The sequence below is a fragment of the Vanellus vanellus genome, assembly GCF_965231255.1.
Source record: "Vanellus vanellus genome assembly, chromosome: 6".
NCBI lineage: Eukaryota > Metazoa > Chordata > Aves > Charadriiformes > Charadriidae > Vanellus > Vanellus vanellus.
Window position 1 is genome coordinate 63,865,735 of NC_138911.1, and position 25,670 is coordinate 63,891,404.

The 25,670-nt window shown below is 39.4% G+C and overlaps 1 protein-coding gene across 1 annotated transcript in view; it reads right to left on the bottom strand.

Annotated features, from left to right (window-relative positions):
* Positions 1–15,044: 15,044 nt before the first annotated feature.
* VRK1 (VRK serine/threonine kinase 1) overlaps positions 15,045–25,670 on the bottom strand; it is a gene marked incomplete at its 5' end in the record, with an annotated part of 29,660 nt that continues 19,034 nt past the window's right edge. Inside the window, one exon of the mRNA XM_082485584.1 lies at positions 15,045–16,413. Coding sequence (XP_082341710.1) covers positions 16,331–16,413 — 83 coding nt within the window. The 3' untranslated portion in view covers positions 15,045–16,330. The remainder of the gene's footprint in view (positions 16,414–25,670) is intronic.

The following is a 25,670-nucleotide window of genomic DNA, read 5'->3' on the forward strand; positions in this document are numbered from 1 at the left end:
AAGCGTTTTAAAGCCCTTTACCAAAGATCTCGGTAGGTCTCAAAGACTCAGTTTGCAGCTCCTCCAAAGGACTCAGGCTGGGGGATCTGTTTGAAGGCTCCAATAAGGTAGCGAACCTGTTTTCTTAACGATCTGTCCTTTCTCATCTGCAGAGGGAAAGCAAGTCAAGTGTGTCCTTATACACTACTTTAGCAAAATGGATGTGCAGTACACACTTCATTACAACCGCCATGGGGATTAAAAGTAACTTGAGCAAATGGCCCCAACTCCTTGTAATTATCTTTTGAAGACACTCGAAGACAAAAGAAAAAAAAAAAAACCACAAACAAACGAACTAGCTCAAGGACAGCAGAATTTGCCAAGGGACCGGTGAGCAGTAACACGGGCCGTGGGCTCAGTGGTTCCCCTCGTGTGCCTGGGTCTCCCCCACAGCATCCCGGGCCGATGGGCCCCAGGAGACAGGGACCATGCAGAGGTCCTCTGAGAAGAAGGATCCTTTCCATGCACGTGTGCAGGACCAGTCTGAAAGGCTTTGTGTCTGAGCAATGCTGCCCTCCTATGGCACGTCACTCAGCCCACTCACTTCTGCGCTGACATCCCTTGGTTTCAAATGCTTCAACTGGCCCCAGACCCCACCACAAAGGCAAAAGGAGTGGGGTACGTGACAATCAGTCAGTCACTCTTTCTGGTTCGGGGCCTCTAATACGTATTCCCAGGTGACTGGCAGAGCCCCACACTCTGTCCAGGCCCTTGGACGGGGCCACAGCCCTTTCCAGCATTCAGGTGCTGTTTCCCTCCAAAGTCTCTTGGTGGTGTAGCTCATTCCCCTGTTAACCCTTTCAGAGGTAATGCAACAGAGAAGCTGAACCGAGAGCACAAATATTCTTTGAAAAACAAACCTTCAATCCATGAGCTGCACAGGTATGTAAGGAGCTCCTGACTAGAGTCTTACTGCACCGTCCAAGGGTGACCACAACCCAGCATAGGTCCTCCGGCCAACCCAGTTCTCAGTCTTCTTCCTTCCGACGCAAGAGTAAGACCTCACTCGCTTAAAGATTATTTTTCTTTTGAAAACAGTTTCTAGCTCCTTTCTTACCTACTTGCTAGCCAAGTTCCTCTTCTTTGGTGCCACAAAGTGGCTGCAAGGGGCTGTGGAGTTGTCCCTGCAGACCCTGCTCACAGCACATCTCCACAGCTTTGTGTGGGCTCCCTTCAGCGCAAACACTCAGCCCTGATGGCCCCCTTTAGGGTTTTCTCAGCTTACTAAAACATCTTTCCACTATACCACCAGTCTCCACGCAAGTCAGTCAAGACCTGTTGTTTATTGGTGGGACCTGGCTTTAAGTCCTGAATACGTGTGAAGATCTATTAAATAAATACCCCACTTGGTTTATCCAAAATATGGTACAGAAGACTAAAGGTCAGTGAATGGTTCAGCAACAACAGAGGTGCCCATGTCTGAAAAGATTTTATGTGGACAAAGGCCTATGGCTACTTTTTTGTGAATGCTCCTTGTGGAGAAGGAGGCTTGAAATGGCTACACCCCATGGGCTTATAAGCAGCTGCAGAAGATAAATGTATAAGGGGAAAGAAATTATTAATTGAAGAGATTTAGCATGGCAGGAGAAGTGGAAACCCATGGACTCTGCTCAGATCCAGTCGGTGCCCCGGATGATAACTGCATCTTTCGTGCACTTAGAGAAGCTGGTTGCATAAGGCACTCAGATACAGAGAGCTACTTTTAGCTAACAAGGAATACTCTTCTGCTTCTCTCTCAAGTTCCCCAAATATCTGTGAAATCTTTTCTCCAGCACAGAAATAGGTCTGTCTTAAGCCACGCCAAGCCACTTCCCAAATTCACTGTGGTCAGAGCTCTGCAGTTCTGAGACCAACCTGTAGCTTTCATATAATAAAAAAGTAACTGACTCTGTGTTTACCACGTGCCTTCTCAGACGCTTCTCACATCTGGATTGTTTCCAGTGTACATATATAGTTTATATATGTTTATAAAGTTTTAAAGGCTTTGGCAGTCTCTGTGCCAGAGCTGTGAGGTAGGTCTAGTGTGTGTTTATGGGGCTTGAGCTGAGTATCTAAATACTGGGAAGTTTCAAGCGCCTTTATGGACTTGCAAGTAGAGCTAAGCAGAAGCTGTAACCCAAGTGAAGAGGATTTATTCTGTGTGTAAAGAACAAAGTCTTCCTGCAGCAACAAATTCCTGACAGAGCCTCACTGTAATCACTTCAATGACCGGATCCCAGGCAGCGCACTCCTCCCGAGGACCTGCAGAGCCCCACAGCTCTCTGAATGGACACACAGGCTGGCATGCCACCCCGGGTCTCACAAGCCCCCTCTGCAGCCCACGCTGCTTTGCACGTGACGACGAGCCTAAGCTTCAGGCCTGGCCCACCCTCCAACATGCCTCATGTGCCACGGTCGTGGTCTTCCTTTGTCAGGCAGGAGGGCTCTTTGCATGACTTAGCCCAGGCCTCGCTGTGCCTGAATCGTGGCAGACCCCACTGGGGAGTGGGAGCAGGGAACATCAGCAAGTGCCTGTCTACTCTCGGGTGCAGAATTTATCTTTAGTCTCAGGCTTTAGGCCCACATCTCACCCCCAAAATTGCCCAGGCTCCTCCTCAGTGGGTCCTCCTGCTCCCACCCTTGCTCTGTCCTTGAGCAAAGCCATAGGCAGTGACACACTCCCCTCTGTGAATATCTGGCAATTGGATCTCAGAAGTCCATTTCTGAAAAAAACTCACCCTGCACGATTGCACAGTAGCCCTTATACGTGCTACCACATACAGTAATACTGTGGCACTACTGGTTTTACCACCCCACTGTGCCATGCACTTGAAACCTTATAAATAGCTTTTGGTAGCCATAGCTGGCTTCAAACAGTCAAGCAGTGCGTACAAAGATATTAAAACACAAGGAAGCACGAAGGGTCAACTTCTTTCCTTGCTGCTATAGCAAGCAGAGAGAAGATAAAGACAGAACACATTTCTGTAATGAGCTAATTACACTTAATAGAAAAATACAAAAGAGCATGGGATGTCTACTTAGAAAGGCTGTATTCAACACTGATGGATCCATGAATGCTGGACACTGTCGTTTGCATTCCTCACAATACCTGAGCATCTGTTCCAAACCATCTCCTGACAATCTCATTTCCCCCTTGAAATTTCAGAAGATGTAGGCACCAGTTTTGTCTCCCCTCACTACCCTCAGAAAGTGAAGCACAGTTATTTTTACCAGCATTACAAAACACCTTCCATTTAAACCAAACTTGCATAAACAACGGAAGACTTTTACTGCTTTTATACATTATGCAGAGCATTGTTATTTCCCTTTTTGAGAAAACATCCACTATGAATACATAGTTTGAATTCATCCCACAAACTGATGAACTGATTGTAACCACAGAATTACTAGAAAACCGGCAAATTGTAAATAAGTATTGCAAAAGGTAAGTAAACCTGGTCTTTTATTAATGATGTACTAGCAGCTCCCTATAAACCAATAACTATCACTTTTAAAATCCTCAAAATGCAAAGAAAATATATACCAGTTCACTTTCTCCACTTGTATGAAGTGGAAGGTTTTAGGAATGTAGCAGGAGAGATTGTGCTAATTGTTGCAAATAAGTAATCAGAATTTGCTTTGGCATCGGGTTCTTCATCTATGAAGTGCAAAGAACTTCCCAGAAGCAGGCTATGAGTTTCCCTCATTTCTTAAAGAGAGGTAAGAAAGGCTCCAAAATGAATCCACTCTCAGCAACAGAAACAGACACTGAACCCAGCAGTATGCTGACTCCCGGCACCCTGCTGGGAAGTTTCCTGCCTTAGGAAGTTTCCCTCAGATAAAGAGGCAGAAATGTGCTAACTTCTGCCCTCCATAACACCAGCGGAGTCCTAGCATTATAATTAAGGTGACGACAAAACCTAGCCAATCAGCCATCTCATGTCTGCCCAGGTAATTATATTTTAACTGTTAAAGGGCTTTGGGAAATTGGCAGCCACGTGAAGGCTCAGTTGGTGCAGCACATGCGTTTGCCATCTTTAGGTGATTAATATAATTCCCAGCCCAGCAGAGGTCAGATGATGAGTTCAGTGCAACCCCTGGTATTTAAAAGCAACTGACCAAGAGAAATGGTTGAGGACATACCCACACTACTCCGCATTTGTGAAGATAAACAAGAGTTTAGAGAAGAACCTGTATAGCTTCCGCTACAGATGGCTTCTTAGCTGAATGGCTGGATGGACCGAGGCTGGTTTGCTCCATAAGGCCTCCATAGGACATGAACATTGTACCTACATAACTTAACCTGGACAGTGAATTGAGAACAAATGCTTTTCAGGACTTCTATGAAGGACATGTGCTGGCCGGGGATTTTGTATTTAGTTTAGCACCTGACTTGGCATGTGATGCTAAGCAAGCTGAACGGTGTTTCTGGTCCCCTGTTTCCCTGTCTTTAAAAGGAAAAGGGTACCTAGTTCCTAGATATGAGCTCCTCCTACTGAGGCTGTAAGGCTCAATGTTTGTAGAATAGCTTGGGATCTTTGGAAGAAAGATGTACGAAATCATTATTGATCCCAAATGTTTTGTACACTCTGTTGCTGCACTCAATAAAACAATCAAATATAGAACATGTTTCTGCAAAGCCAGCATGTAGAAAATTCTCTATTGTCTCTTTCTACTTTATCAAGCAGCCCACGGAAATCTTTAGAGTCCCCAGTCGATACTATTTAAAACATCAAGACTGATTTTACACTCCACATTCTTTGTAATTTCTCTTTCTCTCAAACAGGTAGTATACTTGCGGGAAGAATGCTTTCCTTTCATAATTACAACACACAATGCTTCAGACATGCACATTTCAGGTGAAGGCCTAAAATTTTGAAGGCTCTCATTATCCCTCCAACACAAGGAGACTTTCCTGGGGACCACTGCTTTTGCAAGAAAGGTTGTGTATTTTGTTTCCTTTCAATGTTACAGTGAAAGATAACGCCATGACCACCTCATAGACTTACTGGTAATCCATTTCATGAACAATCAAATCCACCTATTGTGTAAGCGAAGCTTTATCATAACACAAGAACCCATACGGTGTGGCCTAGGAGCAAACTGGTTCCAACTTGTCCCTTCCAATCATTCAGCTTCCATTGCATGTGTCTTGTAGTCATAGGGCTAGCACGTGTATCTTGACAGCCCTGGAAATTATTCTAAATCAGTTCATCGTATTCCAACCCCACACTTCTTCTGATTACAAAGTTAATAGCTTGAAATGGACATTCTAGAATTAACCCCGTGACCTGCTTAATTGGCGACAAGAAGAGCAGCAAAGTGTGGTGCAAGCAGCAGGCCGAGAGTGACAATGCCTAGTGGCGCTGGAGGCTCCACTACTACATGCAACACTGGAAAACAGGTAATTTTCATTTCTTCTTTTGGCCCGCAAAAGCTTGCCTTCCATGATTGACTTTCACATGCTCCTCACTATGTGTATTTCTCAACGGGAAGACACCAGTGATGAGGCACAATGATGCAGCTTGATGAGATACTTGGCTAATTCTCCACTGTTTGAAGGCAGAAGGGAATTTCTGAGAAAGGGCTTTTAGGATAGGACAGGTATTTAGAGCTGCCCAACAACCACTTTTGGTGAGTGCCTGAATGATTTACATCCAGCCCAGTAACAGATGACATTAAGGTATTAAAGGCCATGGAAAAATAATTATTTCATAGAGAAAAAGGGGCTTCAAAATTTCTTTCTGAAAACAAACAAACAAAAAAACCCCAACCCCTGTTTTGCCAAAAGGGTTGTAACCTCAGTAGGTTAAGCAAGCTCACCGCAGGGTCAAATAAGCAATGGTAGTGGCACGGCAAAGGGGGCAGGAACACAAAACTAGGGAGCAGAAAAGCAAACAGGACTGTGCTACTGACCCCATGTACCCATTAGATTGGCTTAGCTGTAATGTGAATCTACTCTCTGACTGATATCCAGCCTATCTACGGAAACGTGTGAGACAGGAATCAACCGAATGAGTCTCATTCTCTGAGCATAAGAGTTGACAGGTCTGAATGTGGGTTTTAAATGCCTGAACAAGGAATGAAAGAGAATCTGGTGATGAAAACTTTCTGCAGAACAAAAAAATTCCAACCAGAATCCACACTGTGTAAAGCATTAAGGACCGCTTTTTATCTTTGGAAATTATTTTCCAGTTAGCTGAATAACAACTCTGAAAAGAAAGCCTCATTTTATTCTCTCTCCTTGGATTTGCAATGGGAAGGATTTGAAGAACTGTATTTGATCCATTAGGTTGAGGAACTCACAGTACTGTACATTGTTTTAGTGTACTAAATTTAGTTGACTTCTGTCTCTTTCAATTACCCTTCTAAAAAGGACAGGTGAAAAATAATGTCTCTCTTTATATCATTTGGTTTGCTGTTGATTAATTCTTCTCTTCTAGTGCTTGCCTATGTTTTGCAGGGTAGGGAGAACAGAACAGCTTAAGGGGGGAAAAAAGCCTTAATAAAAAGCTGTTCTTCTGAATTGGAGCTTGTAGAGTCTTCCCTTTCACACTTACACCTCACCAATAAAATGTCAGGATTGTTGATAAGAACACAAAAGACAGATGGAGAATGGACTAAATCTTAACTTTGGTAAAACAGGCCAACTGTAAGAAGTCCGGAACGTAAAAATAAAATTCAACGCATGCTATTCTCATCATTAATGTGAAGCAAAACTAAATACAAGTTTCACATAATTAATCCACTGACTTGTCCATTTTTGCCACAGCAAAGAACTGTAGAGGAATAGCATGCCCTAATTCTTAAAAGAACTTTGGTCCACATCAGAGGCACTCTTAGACATTTCAGAAATAGTTCAGTCCCATTTGGTATCACTTCTGTGTATGCCCTCTGTAAGCTATGCACAACTCTTAACACCCCTCAACCTCTTAAAAGGAGGTAGAAAGTAGGCATGAATTCTGGGGCAGGTCTTGAACTCAGCTGCTTCTTTGCAACGGATACAACAGTGAAAGGCAAAGGGTTTCTGACTGTCATGTCCTCCAACCATCAAATGGTAATCAAATACTTTGACGAGAAGGAAGCAAAAAGATGAACGTATTTTAGTGATCCGTTTAAATTTCCAAAATAGTTATTGCTGAACTTGACTGCTCTCAAAAACCTTGTTCTGAAAACAGAAAGAAGCAGCAATGATTTGCCCTGAGTTTCTGCAGTCTGAATGATCAAAGATATATTGAAGTTTTATTCCCCCACTTTGTTTCAGTGCTCAGACTGGACTGATACTCCACAAAGACGAAAAAAAAAAACCCACAGGCTTCTGGAGAGGAAGGAAGCACTCCATTCAGAAATTCACTAATTCTTTCCAACCTTCCCATTGGAAATGTTAAAAAAGTCTGCCTTACTAAATTTGATAGTGCTTCATTAATTATCAGGATTAACCTACCACTAAAATCGAATGCAGAAAATTCAGCAGTGATGATGTCTATTTCACTGAGTCCTCCAGAGAAACACAAAGCAAGAAATCCAGATCTTGCAATAAGACCTGGAAGAACTTATCACAGGATTGAAAAACTTTCCAGTGGACCCTACAACTGTACTGGTGACAGTAAATTGAGTAGTGGCCTAGTATCAAAGGCAGAGGTGAGAATTGTTGGGAGTTGTGACTTCCTGGAGACAGGTATCTGCGGAGCGGATATCCTGAAATCACTCTTTCTCATCCACCCACTAGATGTTCCCTACCCTTTCTCTTGATGAATGTCTTCTTCGGACATTGGGATGTCACCAGGAACTGGGGAAGAACAGATCACACTTGCACCATATCTGGTACAAACATAAGTAACTGGCAATGCCTGTAAATTCTGCTGTAAGGTGTGTAGGTATGCAAGTCTGATAGTCTTTTGTGGGCTAATGGCTTAAATAACTTGCCAGCAGATCATATACTAGAAACATGACCCTTCTTGTGATACAATGGCAGGTATGTTCTTGCCCATAACTGGAATGCACCTATGAGGGCAGAGTTTGAAATTTACCAGCTCAGACAAAGATATCTTCTTCAGGTTGTGACAAAGACAACAAAAGAATGGAAATATCTTAGTAGATATTCATTTTTTTTCTTTATGAACCATCTATTTAACGAACATTGTTTCTCAGTTAAAGCTCCACTTTATGAATAGGCAATAATCCTTAGGACAGAAAATGGTGCAAGTCCTTTTGCCACCAGAGATTCAGATCGCTGTTTGGCTGGTGTTCTGCTGGACCGATAACTGTTGGGCGCATAATATCCCCTGGCACTTCTTTAGAGAAGTCTTGCAGTTCAAAATAAAACTTGCTATTTTAAGATGTTGGACACTCTCCATTGCTTGTTGCTGACCTACATGGGCTATCCATGCATTCGAGCAGGTTTCCACAGTAAACAAGCCCCCAGTGAAATGCGATACGATATACAAAAATCTTTGTACATCTTCCAGTCTAGATACTTGAGAACTCATGAGATACTTAAGGGCTTATAATCTATGTTGTCTCTCCCTTGGGGACCATTAACACATTAAGAAACTCGAACACTCCCAAGAAACCATACCAAGGCAATACATATACACAGAAAAATATCATGCCTATAAAGTAAAGGAATACTCTGGTGGTTGAACGTCATACACCTGGACAAAATTGTTTTCCAGAAGAAATCATTTCTTTGGTACAATTTTTTCATTCCCTGTTTGATGGTCTTTCAGAGAAACTAATCGGATTGTGGAAGACAACACCATGATGTGGAAACACAGTAAACCATAGGCTTCTCTGATGAGTCTTCAGATGCGTCTTTGGGGAGAAGTAGAGGGAGAATGGATGGAAGGGGGAAAAAAAAGTCTGCAGGTCCTGTAAAGACCTAAGGAAGTGCTAGGGTGGAAGAGAGGAATAAAAGGAGAGAAATTAGGGGAGAATGGAGAGCAAAGCCTTCTCCACTCTTTGTGTCCCCTTGAAGGCTCCCTGTAATATCACAGCCCCTGCCAAGCTGTGAAACCCAGCTGACCCGCAGTGATCTAGTGGGTCCCCCCGTACCCACGCAGGACTCACACTTCTAGTCCCACGGCTTTGACTATTGCACGCACGGCTCTGATTAGAACAGTGCGTCAAAGAGCAAGTAAAGTTCTCTGCACTTACAGGGTGAAGAAATCAGATTGAATAGGACTGGAAGAGACAGATGAAGGAAAGACCCAAGGCGGATGGCTCTGTTTTGCTGTTTCCAGGCAGATATGATGAAGGGGAAGCAGCAAGGCAACCGTTGTTGTAGGAAAGGCCCACACCTTGAAACTTCAACCCTAGGCAAGGAGCAGAGAGCCTGTCCAGAACAGCAATCCTATTTCCTCAGCTATAAGCACAAGGGGCTGTTGTGCCCTGGCCTGCTCCAACGCCTGCCAGTGCCTCAGGTCTGCTCTGGCTCTCCTCATTTTCAATGCTCCTCAGGGCAACGTAAATTTCAATAAGGCTAATAATTAGCCTAATGAGGCTAAATAATTAGTCTAATAAAGCTAAACTACTTGTTGGAATAACCCAAAAATTCCCTTGGAAGGCAGAAGGAAGAAACATATTGACATGAAGTAAGCAAAGTAACTAATAAAAGAAAATTCATTTTACCATAAGAACGCAACATCTCACGTTCTAGTACACCAGGTGCTATGCAGATGGGTAAGAAGACAACTGCCTCTTGAAAGAGCTTAAAACAAAGCCAACATGCAAAAACTGTGAAGAACACAGCTAAAACACAAACACATTTCAATACATTTGTTTCTCACTCCTGCGATTCCTCATTACCTCGGTCACAGTACCCTTAGCTAATCGCGTAATGTCAAGTTCAAGCACAAGTTCTGTGGGTTAGCTTAACAGTTACCATGTTGCAGCGTGCAATTTCACTTACAAATTACTCATTCCTTGTTAGGCCCTCTCTTGCGATTTTGCTTCTATCACTACTCTTAAAGGATAATTCAGCAGGGTGCTACAGCCAAAAATATCATTACCTTTCTTGCAGGCAAGTGTTACATTTTTAGAGGAACATAAACTTGATTTTCAGAGATACTGAATACCTGCAGCTCTTACTGGCTTCAAGCAATATTTTGGGCACTACTACCTGAGAAAAGTCAGGCTTTCCACATAAACAACTGGAATTCACCCCCAAAACAGAATAGTTCCCACACAGAGAAAAAAAGTATTCTGGTCAGATTTAGAGCAAATGTTGTGCTGCGCTTATACCAAAAATGGACGAGTTTCAAAATTGTTTTTAGGAGGACTTTGACTTGAGGAAGGGAAAGAAGCAATCAGTGAGATAGCTCACTGCCACACCTGGAACCAGCCAATGTATGAAGATAACCGAGGCAAAAAATGTTGCCAGTCTCTAAAGTGGTATATCTGGTGACACCTGGTCTGGATAAGAGATGAGTTTTAAATTCCACCTCCTTCTACATTTGACAAGGCTGATTAAAAAAACCCCCAAAGCCTATAAATGACTGATGAACAGCTCTGTCAGTGACAGAAGGAACTAGTTCTTAGACCATGTCCAGATATTTTCAGCACCATATTGTCTTCTAAATATGGTGCTGTTTATTGTAGACCTTCCGCTATGGCTATCGCCAACATTATTAGAAGTGAGTCAGGGATTGCACATTTGCTAGCACAGATCCACCCTCACCATTCCAAAGGAAACAGCTCCATAATGAGAAATTAGTGAGAATGTTAAGAATAAAGGCATTTTTCATTTTTATAGATATATCTGTTTTCAGAAAGGTATTCAGTTTATTAGTAAAACTATTTTTGTTCAGGTTTAGAAGCAGATAGACAAAATTAGCTGGAGGGTTACTTACTTTCAAGTGGATCCAGTGTTCCACTCCTCTCCTGGCAGAAAGGAAAAGGAAAGTACCTTCAGGTTTTCAAGGCACAGATCGTGTATTACTTGTGGTATGAAGTAATTTCTTTAAACATTCAGCTGTGCAATTCACCAATTCCCAGAACTGCATGTTATGGTTTGCATTCTGAACAAAGCTAAGTACCTTCCCTTCCAGGGCTCTTTTGTCTTCTAAATGCATCCTCCTTGGTTGTATTTCATGTTATTGTGTTCTCACTGCTTCTGTATAAATGAACATATTAATCCTTAATTTTCTAGGTTTCTTGCTCCATTTGCCAAGGAAGAATGTTTCTTCTCTCAGAAGCTGCAGATGCAGATTACCACTGTGCCAGCTTCTTCCTGTCTGGGGTGGTCTGGCAAAAGGAATTAGTTCAGGGAAGTTCATAAAAATGTATATTTTCTTTTCACTTCTACTGTACTTCACAGCTGTCTCACTGTGTTCTCATCACTTTTTTTCCAAGTGTACTTATGAAAAACCCATCACAGCAACTAAGGTCTGCCAGGTTGGAAGGCTGACCTTCCAAGACAAGGGGTAGAAATAGGGGGGGCTATCTTTCCCCCATCAATGACAGGCAGTTGTGGAACTTGAGGTCCATTTGAAAATACCTCAAGTATTTGTACGCAGTAGACCTAAACGCAAGGGCATTAAAATCTGGGATGGGAGCCTACATGGGCAGGATGTGCTCCAGTCTGAAAGAAGACAGGTTTTGGTTGGGATCAAAGAGAGACCACTAAAAAGAAGTACAAGTGCAATACTGCTGGTGATTTCACATTTAAAAACACGGCACATCAATGTAGAGAAAACTAGTCTGTAGCAGCCAGTCAGAGCTGTTGCGTTTTTCGGAGCTGTCTGGTTTACTCTGCACCCAGGCAAAACTCAGCTCACAGAAACAGTATATTCCCTTTTCTATATATCCCTTCAGGAGAAAAGGAAAAAAAAACACCAAACTGTTGCTATAGAGGTATCATCCACAGAGATAAAGAAGGCCTAAAATGAAGTAAAGGATTCATGGAAACACCTTTCTAAATCATCACCTGCCCAATCTTGAAAATATTGGGGAAGAAAACCCAAATGCATGTGAGTTAGTGTGCAGTTGCATAAAGCCATCCATGAGCTCCCAGTTAGGACTCCAGGAATTTCCAAAGAAGTTGATCCCACCACACCTGCTTTCTCCTTGCCTGTGAGAAAGGTCATCATAAAAATCAATCGTCAGGCAGATAAAACATATTCCTTTTGCCTTTGAGTACTGCATCATCGCAAAGAGCCCAGCACCTCCAAATCAGCACAGACGGTGCAGGAATTGGCACTTACTGCCACAGAGCTTTCCCAATCGGTTTCACGTTGCTGCGCAGCTACAAACAATGGGATCCAACTCATGTTAAGTAAGCACCAGCCCTAAGTCTTGTTTAACAATGGAACTGGTGTACTATGGAAACTCTAATTTAGATGTCCCACTATATACGCCAGTAAAAGCATATATATACTGGTTATTCAGACATAATCTTGGGTTGGACTCACAGTTCCTACAATGAAGCTACTGATGCTTATCTATCATTAACCATACAGGGCACTGCAAACCATCCCTGAAACAACTCATCAGCAAACTGGTAGACTCTCTATTAAAACTGTAGCAGTATTAATATCTGATGTCTTCACCACAGTAAAGGTTTTTTTTTTTAAAAGCAGAAAAGTCTGAGAAAGCCATTATTTGTCACAGGATGATCCAAAGGCTGTTAATCTCTTGTCTACACCTTAAGAAAGAAAAGAGGAGAAAAATCTAAATTAACCAAGTGTTACTAGGGATAAAAAATTCAGACTGATGCCACGTTAAATTACTCGGGAGGCTGAGGTATCCAGCCACGGTCTTCAGTAAAAAAGAAAATTATAGGGTCTATCAATTAGAGAAGCGGTGCTCTGAGCCGATGTGCTGGCATGCTTACAGTTTTTTTAATGTCTGGCAGGATGTTTTACAAACTAAACTCAGCAAGATGACAATTCCACCAGAAGGTGCTTCAGATGGTTTTGCTAATAATTTTGATCAGCCGAAATTGAGAAAAACATCACTTTGTTTATTTGGCTTTTCCAGAACCTGTCAAATCTGAGCAGAACCATTAATTGCCCCCTTCCGCATCTCCCCCCTCATCTCTCCCACCTTCTTCCAGAAAAGACACACTTCAATTTTATTTCTTTTCTGCAAGTATTCTGCATAATAAGCCTTTGTTCCCAAAACAAACTTTGGTCATTCTTTGTGCACTTCCTTTGCTGGAAGGAAGTGCCATTTCTTGAGAATATTCATTGGAGGCTGGTATTGCTACTGCTGCAAACACGTAAGTGCTAACCACCATATATTGGCTTTTGTTTTAATAGCCTTTTAACCAACTTTGTTAATGGACTGAATGCAATTTAGATATGGAACTTGGCTAAAATGTAGCTTCAATTGGCTATTAAAATTTAAGAGCCAACTAAGATAGCTAATTACAAAAAAGCTCCAGTGATAATGCTAAGCAGAATTAGTAATAGCAAATGACAGTCTGTCTAGTCTTATTCCCAAAGGGAAAGAAACTCTTAACTGAGAAGTCAACCAGACAACGTGCAGAAAACCTAATTGCATTACTGGTATTATGGCATCCCAAATCTGGCAGCTCACTGGGACAAAACAGTGAGTAAAGTCTGTCAAACTACTCAGGAAAGCAACTGACCCCCTTCTTAACACTAGCTGCAACAGATATCGGGGAATTATGCTATTATTTTATATGAATTCAGAAATATTCCTGTAAAAATTATCAAATCAGCATCATCTAAGAAATACCTTATACTTATCCTGAATTTGATTGTCTCTCCAGATATTTTTGATTAGGGTACAAAATATAAACACTCTGTCTGCAAAATGTTCAAGCACTAAGAGAAGCATTCTGTGCTTCATTATCAATATCCTCATTACACCATCAGCTGAAGTGCCGACTAGTTCTCCTGTGAAGATTTATCATGTATGGTGGCCACTTTGAAACATAGGTAGCGGAGTCTTTAACATTCCCTACTCAAGTGTCTCCCTGCTGTGCCTGTAAATGTCAGTCCAGTTTTTTCACGGCTGTGCGCACAGATTAGAAACAGCAGGAGAGCTTGGGAGTATGACTACAATACCAGTAAGGACACTTGTCTTCATGGCACTGCTCAAGTGATTCTTGGAATGCAGGACCCTGCTGTTTTCTAATATTTACACACAACTGGAGTCATCAAGAGCAGTAAATGCAGTCTAAAGGCAGCTTGCTTCTTTTGTGTTAGGGGCTTTACTTTCAAATGGGGATGTCAACAAAATCCTACTGCACCCTCCGCCTCCTATAAAGTGGTCTATTTCCCCATCACTGGTTTGCAAAACAGAGAAAAAACATGTGTGCTAGCACATACTGTATGCGATACATACAGCAGTACTACGGGTATCATCACGCCTTCCACTTGGCTCATCCCGACCGTCCTGCACTTTAAACATCAGTGAGCCACCGACATTCTTGTCTGTGAAGACTGTAGTTTTGCACAGCAGAGACAAGCCCTGAAACAACATTCACCTAGAGCAGAAAACACCCTTTTTCTTCACAGAACACTTGGGCAGCGCAAACTTTTTCCAGGACATTTTTGGGGTGGGAAGAGGTAGGGGCGGCTTATGAAATCTGCACCTCAAAACATTCTTTTCAAATATATATAAATGACTGTGTTTGGGTTAGGTAGTGTCAAAAGAAAACACGTTCCTTAACAACTTAAAAGAAACCTTGGAAAATAAAGAAAGGAAGTTTACCAGTAAGTTAGTTAGTAAATAAATTAAAATGTCAAACAACTAAAGTAAAAAAGAATGAACTTTGAGTATGCAAGACAAGCAAGAGAACACAATATGCTTTCCTGACAATAGTTCTTCATAATATTGTCACATACTTTTTGAACAAATTGATTCAATGAAGTCAGTAAGATGATAGTCTAATTTGAGGAGTTTTAAATATGAGAGGCTTTAGCAGCCCTATTTTTACATCTGAAACAGAGAGAATGCTATGCCTAAAGTCTTCAGGCACACTTTGCTAATACCCAGGAAAACGAACCTGTACAGCAGTCAGAACAGAAATTAGAAGGCACTAGATCTTTTAAATATGTTATTCCAGTTTTATTTCAAAAAAACGGATTCCCTTGTTTTCCGAGCATAACCCCATCATTCATTCAACATTTTATGCTAGAACATATTTATTTTAGTGAGTAGCTACTCAGACATTACACAAGCAAGCAAGCAGAGCACTGGACATCCACACAGATACCCTGTCCATTGGCTCATAGGGATTCCTTTTGGTTCGCCAAACTTCACAAAGCAGTCTCCCTGATAAGACTGACATTCATGTCCTAAATATACGTATGTTTTGCAGTTTCTAAATTAAAAGTAGTGGTATTTCACTCTGAAAAGAAACACTGCATTTTTTTGACTTACAATTCTGAAGAGAAGACTCAAAACCAGGCAAGGAAGCACTTTTAAGAAACAGTACATGCTTCTCAACTATTAAAAAAAGGTAAACCATTATTTTGTTGTGAGAAGCACATGTGAATCAAGCTTTCGCTGGAACTAGGTATTTTACAGTTATTTGTAATTAATTCTAGCCTTTTCGCTAACATAAAAAGAAAACCTAGTGGGGGAGGTGGGGGAGTGTTGAGAATGGGCATTAGGTTTTGGTTGGTTTTTTTCTTTGCCCTGGGCCCTACATCTGAAACTCTGGTCTCTTTCTTTCTAAAGAAACTCTGAATAATTGGAAAAATGATACAAACACAAATAATATGCAAAAAAAAAAAAAAAAAACCAACCAAAAAACACAAACCACAAACCAAAAATTCACTACCTGTCCTCCAAATAATTGTTTAAACACATTTTATAACAAACTAGAATGGAAGGATGGCAATTTTGCCTTATGTTGTCTTGTTTTAATTCAAACACTTGAGAAATATTTAAAAGATGCCTCTACTATTTCAGACTTCATCTCAGTGTACATCTAAGTGACCTCCAATAAGACCTTACTCAAAATTAGAAGACATTAGATGCCACACTGCCGTTCCTTATAAAGTACCCATAACAAAACTAAATAAGGCTTTATTTCTACATTATAAAGCAGAAAAAAGCACTTTCTTTTAGTCTGCCTTTAAGACATGAATTTTTGTATATAAAGAATAAAAATGCATCCTCACTTCAAAGTTGGCAAAATTTTGCATTAGTATTATACATAAATTATGCAAATATTTTAATAAAACATTTATTCTTCAAAAACAGGTACAAACAGCAGTTCATGTTTTTACAGGATTCATCACTTAAAAAGGAAAGAAGATTCCAGTGCTACAGTAACTGAAAAAAACTAAGAGATGAGCCAAAGAGCAACTTAATTTGTTGCTCCATTTATTATTTACTTCTGGACTCTCTTTCTGGTTGCTGTGCCTTTCTTAGGTTTTGGTGAAGTCACCTTCCGGCTTCTGGTAGCTACAGCTTCTGCAATTCAAACAAAAATAAAAAAAGACAAGACTTTCTGTAAAATAAAATAACAGAAGTGGATTGCAAGAAAATACTTGTAGCCTTTAAAAGGATTTATCACCTCAACTCATTCATTTAGTTTTGACTGGGGGGACGGGGGACACATGACAGGGACTCAGAAGAATTTATCGCAATTTCTGGGCACCGATTTTCTCCTGAAAAACACATTGTACAACTCAACTTCGCAAACAGGAGCATTACAAACTGTTGAGCCAACGTAATAGCTGACCTCCACCAAAAGACAAAGAACCAGATTCTGTTCAAATCCTAAACGCCTCCTTCCTCCCCATGCGCCAACTTTCAGTTCTATGATCCCTCCCAGTATTAAGCCATTTTTGGTGCTCGTTGGACCTTGTGCAAAAGATGAACCAGCTCTGTAACCTGGCAAAGAACTGTTCTTTAGTCTAGTATTCTCATAACTTAGTGAGCTGCAGCACCTTACAGCATTCTGAATGGAGCATATAAAGGGGAGGTGGAAAGCACACAGGTAGAAAAGAGGAAGATTTTTGTTTGGCAGTGTCAAGCTGTTAAATCAGCTCAGCTATCTGTGCACTTTACCTACAGATTCCAAGCTATTATTTGACAATATTTTATTAACAAAGGTAACAAACAGTGCCATCTAAATAAGATTCCTAACAAACCTGACAGGTAGACTGTTCAAAAAGACCATACTTAAATGCAGTAATAAAAAAATCCCTGCACTTTGATTCTTTCCTGCCCACTAGAAAGGAAAAGGAAAAAAAAAAAAAAAAATCAAAAAAAAAAAAAACCAGCAAGACCACCACAGCTCATTTGTGTCAACTACATTCAACTTACATATAATAAAAATTGCTACCATTTTAACAAATGCAGTAACTATGAAATGTTTTTCATCTCCTAATCACGGTAATTTTTAAATTTTTTTTTTAATCCTAACTTCCTCCTTGAACTCAGTATGCCTAAGTATTTAAGTTCTTGCTTGTAAAACTATATATAACTCTACAGTTCCTGTCAACTTCTTAATCTGCATTACTGATAAAGAAAAAAAACTGAGTTTCACGTAAGTCCTTAAGAAAGAAGCTGCTTGCATAAGACAACAGCCTTTGAGCAGTATGAGTCACTGATCGTTCAAGCTGGGGGAAAACTGGGGGAAAGCAAGGAGGCAGAGTAATGCAAAACAAATCAAAATACTCTTGAGTCTACCCAAAACCAAAAGCACACCAAGAAAAGCAGTGAACTATTGCAAACAGTTTTGCTTTCATGCTTCTTTAATTTTACATAACTTAATTTGCTCTTAAAATGTTGATCTGAAATTAAAAATATAAAATATTTTTATAAATATTTTTATAAATAAAAATACCAAAATTAACTTTGAAGAATTTTTCCATTCTTGAAAATGAAATTGAGAATGAAAAAATATTCTTGTTCCTTTTTTGTCCAAAAGCATTTGCTGCATTCAACATAAAACTACAAATAGATTTTGTCAGACAATACATCTTTAATTAATAAATCACTTTAAAAAAAAAAAACAACGCACAGCTCTGGCGACAGTCTCTTATTAAGCAGAGCAGCTTTATCAATGAAAGATCTGTTCTGGCAAAACACCACCACCTCTCCAACTGCTTTGTAAAAATCAAATCTATTCTCGTACCCATACAAGAAGTGGTAGCTAAAAGCTACACAAGCAGGTATCATAAACTAAAGTAGTAACTTAACTATGTAAATCACTCCTTCTCCCAGCTAAATTCTGGTTTATCTGCAAGAATTCATTTAGACTTTTCAAAGCCACAAAATATTTCAGCTACTATAATTGTGAATTCCAGCAACAGACACGTCTTCTGAGTTTTCAAACTGAGTAATCTTAGTGGTATGTAGGCCAAATTATCCTACCAACTGCATGAACTGTACCAGTTTTCCTCTCTCTATCCCTCCTCAGATTTTTCCCTGGAATCTTTGTATTGTAACAGAAAGCAGAGAATGACCAAGTTTTCTTTTCACGAGAAAACAATAACCTGATCTTTTTCCCTTTCATTAATCTTCACCAGTTTTGACTGAAGTAACTGATTTTTCTTCTCATCCAATCCTAGAGCCTACAATCAAATGCTGCAAAGACAGGCCAAATTCACGTTCCATTATGAAAAAGACAGTCAGTATGAAATTGATGACCCTAGGTAGAAAAATACTACGGGTGTTTGTTATCAGTTTGAAATCAGTTATCAGATGTTCATGTTTGTATTTCAGGAATGCAGCATTTCATGGTTGTCACAAACACCACGAGCAATTGAAGCTTACTAATCCCTAATTCAGTAAGAGCCTACCCATTTCTAGTTGCCCATGCTGGAACACCAAACAGGAGAAGAGAGCTACCCCGTCTCTGATTTTTCCTTTTTCCTTATTGAATTAATGAGTTCTTTTCAAGGCTTTTCTAAACAAACCATCATCGTGGAGAATCTCTAAGTGAATCATAACAAAAAGGGAAAAAAAATCCTTGTCATGGTTCTTTTATTCATAATTTCAAACTTAAGCAGCAGAAATGTTCTCTTAAACTATCTGATTAAGTTAATTATGTTAAACTCAGAATGACTGCTCTCAACCCATGTTTAGCTTCACAGTTTGCAGGTACTTCAGAACTCGAGGTCTTCTGTACAGAAAAGCTTGTCTACATTTTCAAAATCAGTTACCCGATAACGTATATTGCCCCCTCCTCACAAACTTTTCTTGTGAGAGAAATGTCAATTCTGTTTCTTAAATCAGGAGAAGTCCTGTGTGGGCATCACCAAATGAGGACACAAACAAAGCTATTACAAGCAAAGAAGAGGGTTTTTATAAAGCAGATTAAACTGAATTAGGTTGAAACAGCAATTTAAATGAGGAAGAATTATATAGGCAAAAATAAACCAGATGGTGTCACTGCACAGCTTGTTTTGAGACTGGAATAAAGTTCAGCAGAGGCATAAAGAGTCCCACAGGCTCTAGAGGAATTATTAGACAAGTTGACTGTGACATCTGATTCTCTCTGTGTAAACAGTATTATAAAGCAACTCTACAGAAGAAACCCAGCAGTACTGTGTATAGTTTTGGACTCTGTCCTCCAAGAAAGTTCTGAGAAAAATGGAAAAAAAAAAAAATAAATCAGGAATGGTGATCTGGTCTCTAGCTTTCTAACAAAACAACAACAAAAAAAAAAAAAAAGGAATTGAATTTAACCAGTTTATCTGAAGAAAGGAAAAAAAAAAAGGAAGAGAGATGTGACGGTGCAGCCTTTTGTACTCATCAAATGTGCAAAAGGTTGTTGCATAAAATGAGAGCAATTTTCATGTTCACAGTGGAAAGGACAACTAATAAGGTTAAGGGAAATTCATATTAGGTACTAAAAATATCAAAAGAAAATACTCTGCCTTATCAAACCCTTTTTAGTAGTAAGGATAGTTAAGTATTACAAGTGGTGTTGACCAGGGATGTTTTAGAATCTTAATCATAGAGGTTTTAAGAGAAAATATCTGTGTATATATATATCAAGATTAACAGATGTAGACAGATAAGCCTGTCCTTAGGCTGGCGTATAGAGCAGATCACCTCTTGATGTCCCTTCTCATTTTGTTTTCTGATTCTACATACACTGCTTTAGAAACACACATAAGTCCTATGAGTAAGAAAAATAAAACTGTACGTGAGTCAAAAAATGAAAGTTTCTGTAAATTGACAAAGGTTCCTATGGTAAAAACAAGCAGACAGCAGAGTCCCAAGTTTCCCACTTAAGTGCCTGCTTTGATGGAAACGAGGACAGTGAAAGATTCTGAGCATGAAAACACAGCTACCAAGCAGATGAAATCAGGTATGATTTAGGTGTTAACGGTGACTTGTAGGTTACACCATAGGCTAGAATACTTGAAAACAGACGCACATATAGATTTCAGACTCTAGGCAAACAGCAGGTAAGTGAAAAACATCTAGCAGCAGGCATGCTGGAGGTTAGCAACTGTATCACCTGCACATGCTGAATTTACACCTGACAAAGGCTGAGCATGCGCCAGTCTCTGTATAACGGCTGAAGAGTTCCAGCAATTCTAGTCTATGCAAGCTCTTTGACTAGTCTTGCAGTAATCATCATTAAACAACACAGCTAACATCTTTCACCCTCAAAAGAAGCGCATGCAGTCGAGTACGTTGATCAGACACAGCAAGGTTTCCTTTCTTAAAAACAAAAAATTAAAAAAAAATCTAATGTGTGTGTGGACGTATACATAACCCCCACACACAAACTTAACCATGTGGCTATCTCTTTAAGAAACAAAGGTCAATAAACCTGGAGTGTCGGACCATGTGGTGGAGAGTTCTCAAGTGGTTTCTGGAAGAGATGTTCTCCAACTAGTCTCTGCATAGATGCGGCTTAATCATCATTTCTGTATACAGACTCAGCGTACCACAGCAGGACACTCTTATGACAGAACTGACAAGTCCTTAATACTGGCTACTTCATGCCACATATACTGAATTGCCACAGTTAAGCTGAGAAGTGATGAAGTAGGAATGAGAGGGCCACTGACCTCACACAACTCTCCCTAGTCAACTGGATATGATGTTGCATGTCCCACTATATCAGATCTCAGTACAATAAATTAATCCAATAACGTGCTTTGTTGCCAATTTAAGTAACTAATTGTGGACTTGTAATTTCCAATGGAGACAAATTTAGGACTGTCAGTTCTTCAAAATTCTTTCACTGACCACAGTATCACTTTTGTCTTCCAAAACGTGCTTCAGTCATATTTCAGCTGTCTTTGATCATATCAAATATCCAAGTCATTTTGCTGGATGGCTCCCTAGGAGACCTTTTTCCTTCAACTGACCCTTAAAAGGCTTCTACAATCATCAATCTGAAGAGGGGAAACAAGAGAATGGAACCCATACAATTGCTTTTTACCTATGTAAGGAATAAGAAAAAAAAAAAAAATAGCATTGGAAGCTGAAAGACTACACTCAGCCCCCAACTGCAAACATCAAATGGGAACTGAAGCCAGGCTGTGCAGCATTTAAAGACAGTTAAACATCACACTAGTCTACCATTCTCAAATGAGTTTAGGCAGTTTGAATGAATATGGTGCCAAGGAAGATCTACTTTTCTTTTGAGAAGATGAAATAAGGAAGAGTATGCAGTCCTCTGACAAGCCCTTTCCCAACTCCACCAGGGACCCCACACAGTTGATAAAACCTTGGAGCATAACACTTCTCAACCTAGAATTTTTCAGTACTTGCTGTTGAAGCAACTGCAAGGGCAACACATAATAGTTTTTGTTAGTTGGCTTGTTCTCTTTTCTCTGCAGTTCTTTTCTATACAAAAATTCAGAAATATGATTCAGAAACAAGAACAGAGAGACCAGAAGAATGGAAATATGGACTTGAATTCCAGGAAATACATGATTGTAGGGCGGGGATGAGAGAAGATAGTAAGTTTGTAGAGTTGTGGATGGGGTTTGGCTTTTGGTACTCTGTTCTTCTAAGCCCTTTGTTTCCTGCAACAAAGGAAGCCAACACACTTCCATATGATAATATGGAAAAATATCAGAACACAAGAATGTATTATTTGACGACTTTATGCCTGTGTATTTCCTAAAGATAACATCAAATCTGTAAATGTTCTTTTAAAAATTTTATAAAATTGTTCCAGATAAAACTGAAACTGATTTACTTCTATTTGTAAAAATTGCTTTACTGAAGACATTCCAAAACACAATTTTATATATGCTTATAAATCAGTAGTCACATGCAGCATGTGTTTAAAAATAGCCCTCCTCTCCACCACACAACGATTTGCAGGAGGAATAAAGTTTAATTCAAATATATTACTAGCAATCTTGAAAAAGGTTAGTTTCCTGTAAAAATCTGAGTCACGGCAGTAAATGGGTTTTTCTTCTGTCCTGTAGAAAAATTTCACTTACAAATTTTATATCTGAGTTCAAATTGCAACACTTGTTCAGCACATTGCAATACCTCTTCAGGTCACAGAAAAACAACAAAAAGAGCTGACATCGCTTTGATTCTCAGATGATTTTGTTCTACATGTAAAGCCATCATACAGAACCCTACCACATAGAAAATTTTCCTTAGAAGGTGTTTTGTTTTGTTTTAATTTAATACTTTTATTAGCAGCAAACACAAGAAAGTTCCATGCAGTGTAACAAGGAACTTACATGTATTTACATTATAAATGTGTTTCAGTGCTAGAATTGGTCTGGGGATTGTACGGAAACAAGCTTAAAATATAAAGGAAGACTAAGTAGAAAGCTGTGTTCCAAGCAGGCACAGGTGCAAACAGGAACACTCCCATACTTTACACCTTGGACATTAATTTTGTCTCTATTATAATAAATTGGCACATGTTTCAGGTTCTTCTCAGTGAATTTGTCACCTGCAAATTGTCAAGGAAAACCATGATTCGGGAAGAACCACAACAATACATTTGTTTTATATGTAATTTATTTTAACCTTCCTACCCATAATATTTAAGGATCTTTACACTTAAAAGTCACCTCCTACCACACCTCTTCTAATTTAAATAGCTTTTGAAGATCCTCAAACAATTTTGAGGCAGGCCATAAAGAGACAGATCATTTCATATCATGTTTGAATATATTTAATGCAAAACACAGAAGTGAGTTTGTCAATATTTCTGACAACTAAGAGCAGTGTTTCTCTGTCCTCAAAACCTGAATCTTCCTGTTACTTTCTAGATACAACGTAGCAGTACATGCTTCTAACTTCTAACACCAGACCACCTAACTCTCATACCTTTAACTTGTTACATTCCTGAGACAGGAAAGGGAAGGCTATGAGTGGCGCAGAAAGGGACAGATCTTTCAGTGACCAGTCACAGAGAGGGAGATGCTGTTTTAAGACCAATACCCACTTACTCCTGGAGTCGATTAGATACCAGTCAATACCAAATCCTTCACGAGAAGGAACAGAAGAATACCAGACAATTAGAACTACGGTACAGTACAGGTTTTGCTGAAAATGTCTGTATTAGAGTATAAAATTAAGAGGTAAAGATCACCTATAATGTAGGCATTGGTGTGTAGTAGAAAGTAACAAGTGGCACCATAAACAAGCTCAAAAAAAAATGTATGATTTGCTCTCTCCTAAAGCTTGATGACAAGGCCAATAATTCTCTAAATATAAAAATGAGCCTAAGTGTAGATTTAATCCAACATTAAGTAGTAAATCTTGCTTGAATAAAGAAAAAAATTATTTCTATGACAAAAAAACAGATACTGATTTATGCAAAGCCATGCAATGTAAATAAACATAAAGCTAAGTACCTATTAATTGAGAAATACTATTAAACCTCCATTTTGGAATGCCTTCTTACCAACCCGTCAGTATAACTCTTTTCATATTGGAGCTGTTCACATAGTTCTTTATTTATACTGCAAGAGTAACCAAAGACCCCAGTTAAGGCCTTACCATGCTAGATGCTATCCAGCGATAGACATGCACAATTCCTATCCCTAGCAGTATCGACTACTAAAAGAGTACATAAAAAAAAATAGTACTTTCATTGTCATGTCTACTTTAGTATTTCTCTCTATACTCTCCCAATTAATAAACACCAAAAATCGTTGTTTTTTTTTTTTTTTTTAAAATCACAACAGAAAATAAAAAAGGCTGGTGTAAAAAAATCTAGTCTAAAAAAATTCTATATTTCTATAAACCAATCTTCACCAACCCCAAAATTAAAAAAACCTCTACCACTGGCAGTTTTCATCTCTATTGGTAGCTTTGAACCTAGGGTTATTTACAAATTCTCATGAAACTCCAAACTTTTTCCAGCATTTATGCCATTTTCACCAAAGTTCCCCATAATAGCTGCCTATTCCATACAAACTGATTGAAAATACGCATATTAGTCCTATTATTATTATACAGTACACCCCTGCAAAAGTGTTGGTGGATACATACAGTGGCATTCTGTTTTAACAGTATCATCACTTATAAGCCTCTATATGTTACTATCATACATGAAGGCAGCTAATACTGAAAATGGAGCTGTAACACAGTGTGGAAAAACCCTTTTCGTTTAAATAGAAATCATCTCTACTCATAGTGGTTTTCCCCGGTATAGAGACATTGACTAATATAATACTTCAACACCATCCATATTACCTTAAAAAGGATACCTCTTAAAATTCCAGCTTTCAGGAAAGCATATGGGTTCCAGTTATCACGGGAAAAAAAAAGAAGAAACTGATAATATGCTAATTTAAATAAAAAAATATTTAAGAATTCCACAAAATTTTGTGCATCTTATTTTTTAAGCACAACACAGCTTGTTTCTTGAGGGCTTTCTGAAATTCTGTTTCTAAAAGGAAGAGTCTTAACACTCTTGCTTGACAGCTCCAGAAACACCAATGGCTAACATGACTGAAAGAGATGGCCTTTACTGAACTCGTCTGAAGTGGCCACTCTTACACTGAGAGCAACCAGGGGGAGAAGACCAAAGAAGCAAGAACTTCAAGATACCCGTCCTTTCTCACTGCCATTCATTCTTCCTCCTCCGCCAAGCCTGGGGGCTCCCCAGCCCCAGCAGCAGCAGATTTCAGTACTGGCAGAGTCCCTGTAGCCACTGAGCACCTCTGTGTACTCAAACTGATACACTTTTTCAGCATCTTTTGGGGATAACTATTCTTTTGGACTGGATTAGACAAACTGCATAGTCAGGTGCAGTTAATGCTGATTAGCTGAACAATAAGACACTGCATGAATCTTCTTGCCACTGTTTTACATCCAAATACTCATGAGATGCTGTTTGAACACCTGAAGAGTAACCCCTCTCTGGCCATATTTATCCTATTTTGGAAACCAATAACATAGCATTTCAAGAACTTTTAAAATTTTCCTGAATGATCAAATTTCAATTTCTACAATTAAGAGTTATCAAGAAATTAGCCACTTTACTGGACAGTAAACTTAAGGATTTTTTTTTTAGTCACAGGACTAATCACATAATGGAGCAACACACCCGTGGTAACATAAAACTAGTCTGATTTGGAAACAGTCTGAAGTATTTCTATAATAATCAGCTATTTTCAATTTATCAAAAGCATCAAAATCTTATTATGAAACATTTGCCCTTTCCTTCAACACAGATTTATGAATCATGTAATAAGTGGTAAAGTTTTTAATTCCAAATTTGGAGAGAACAAAATGAGTAAGTACATGTATCACTTTTCACCTGA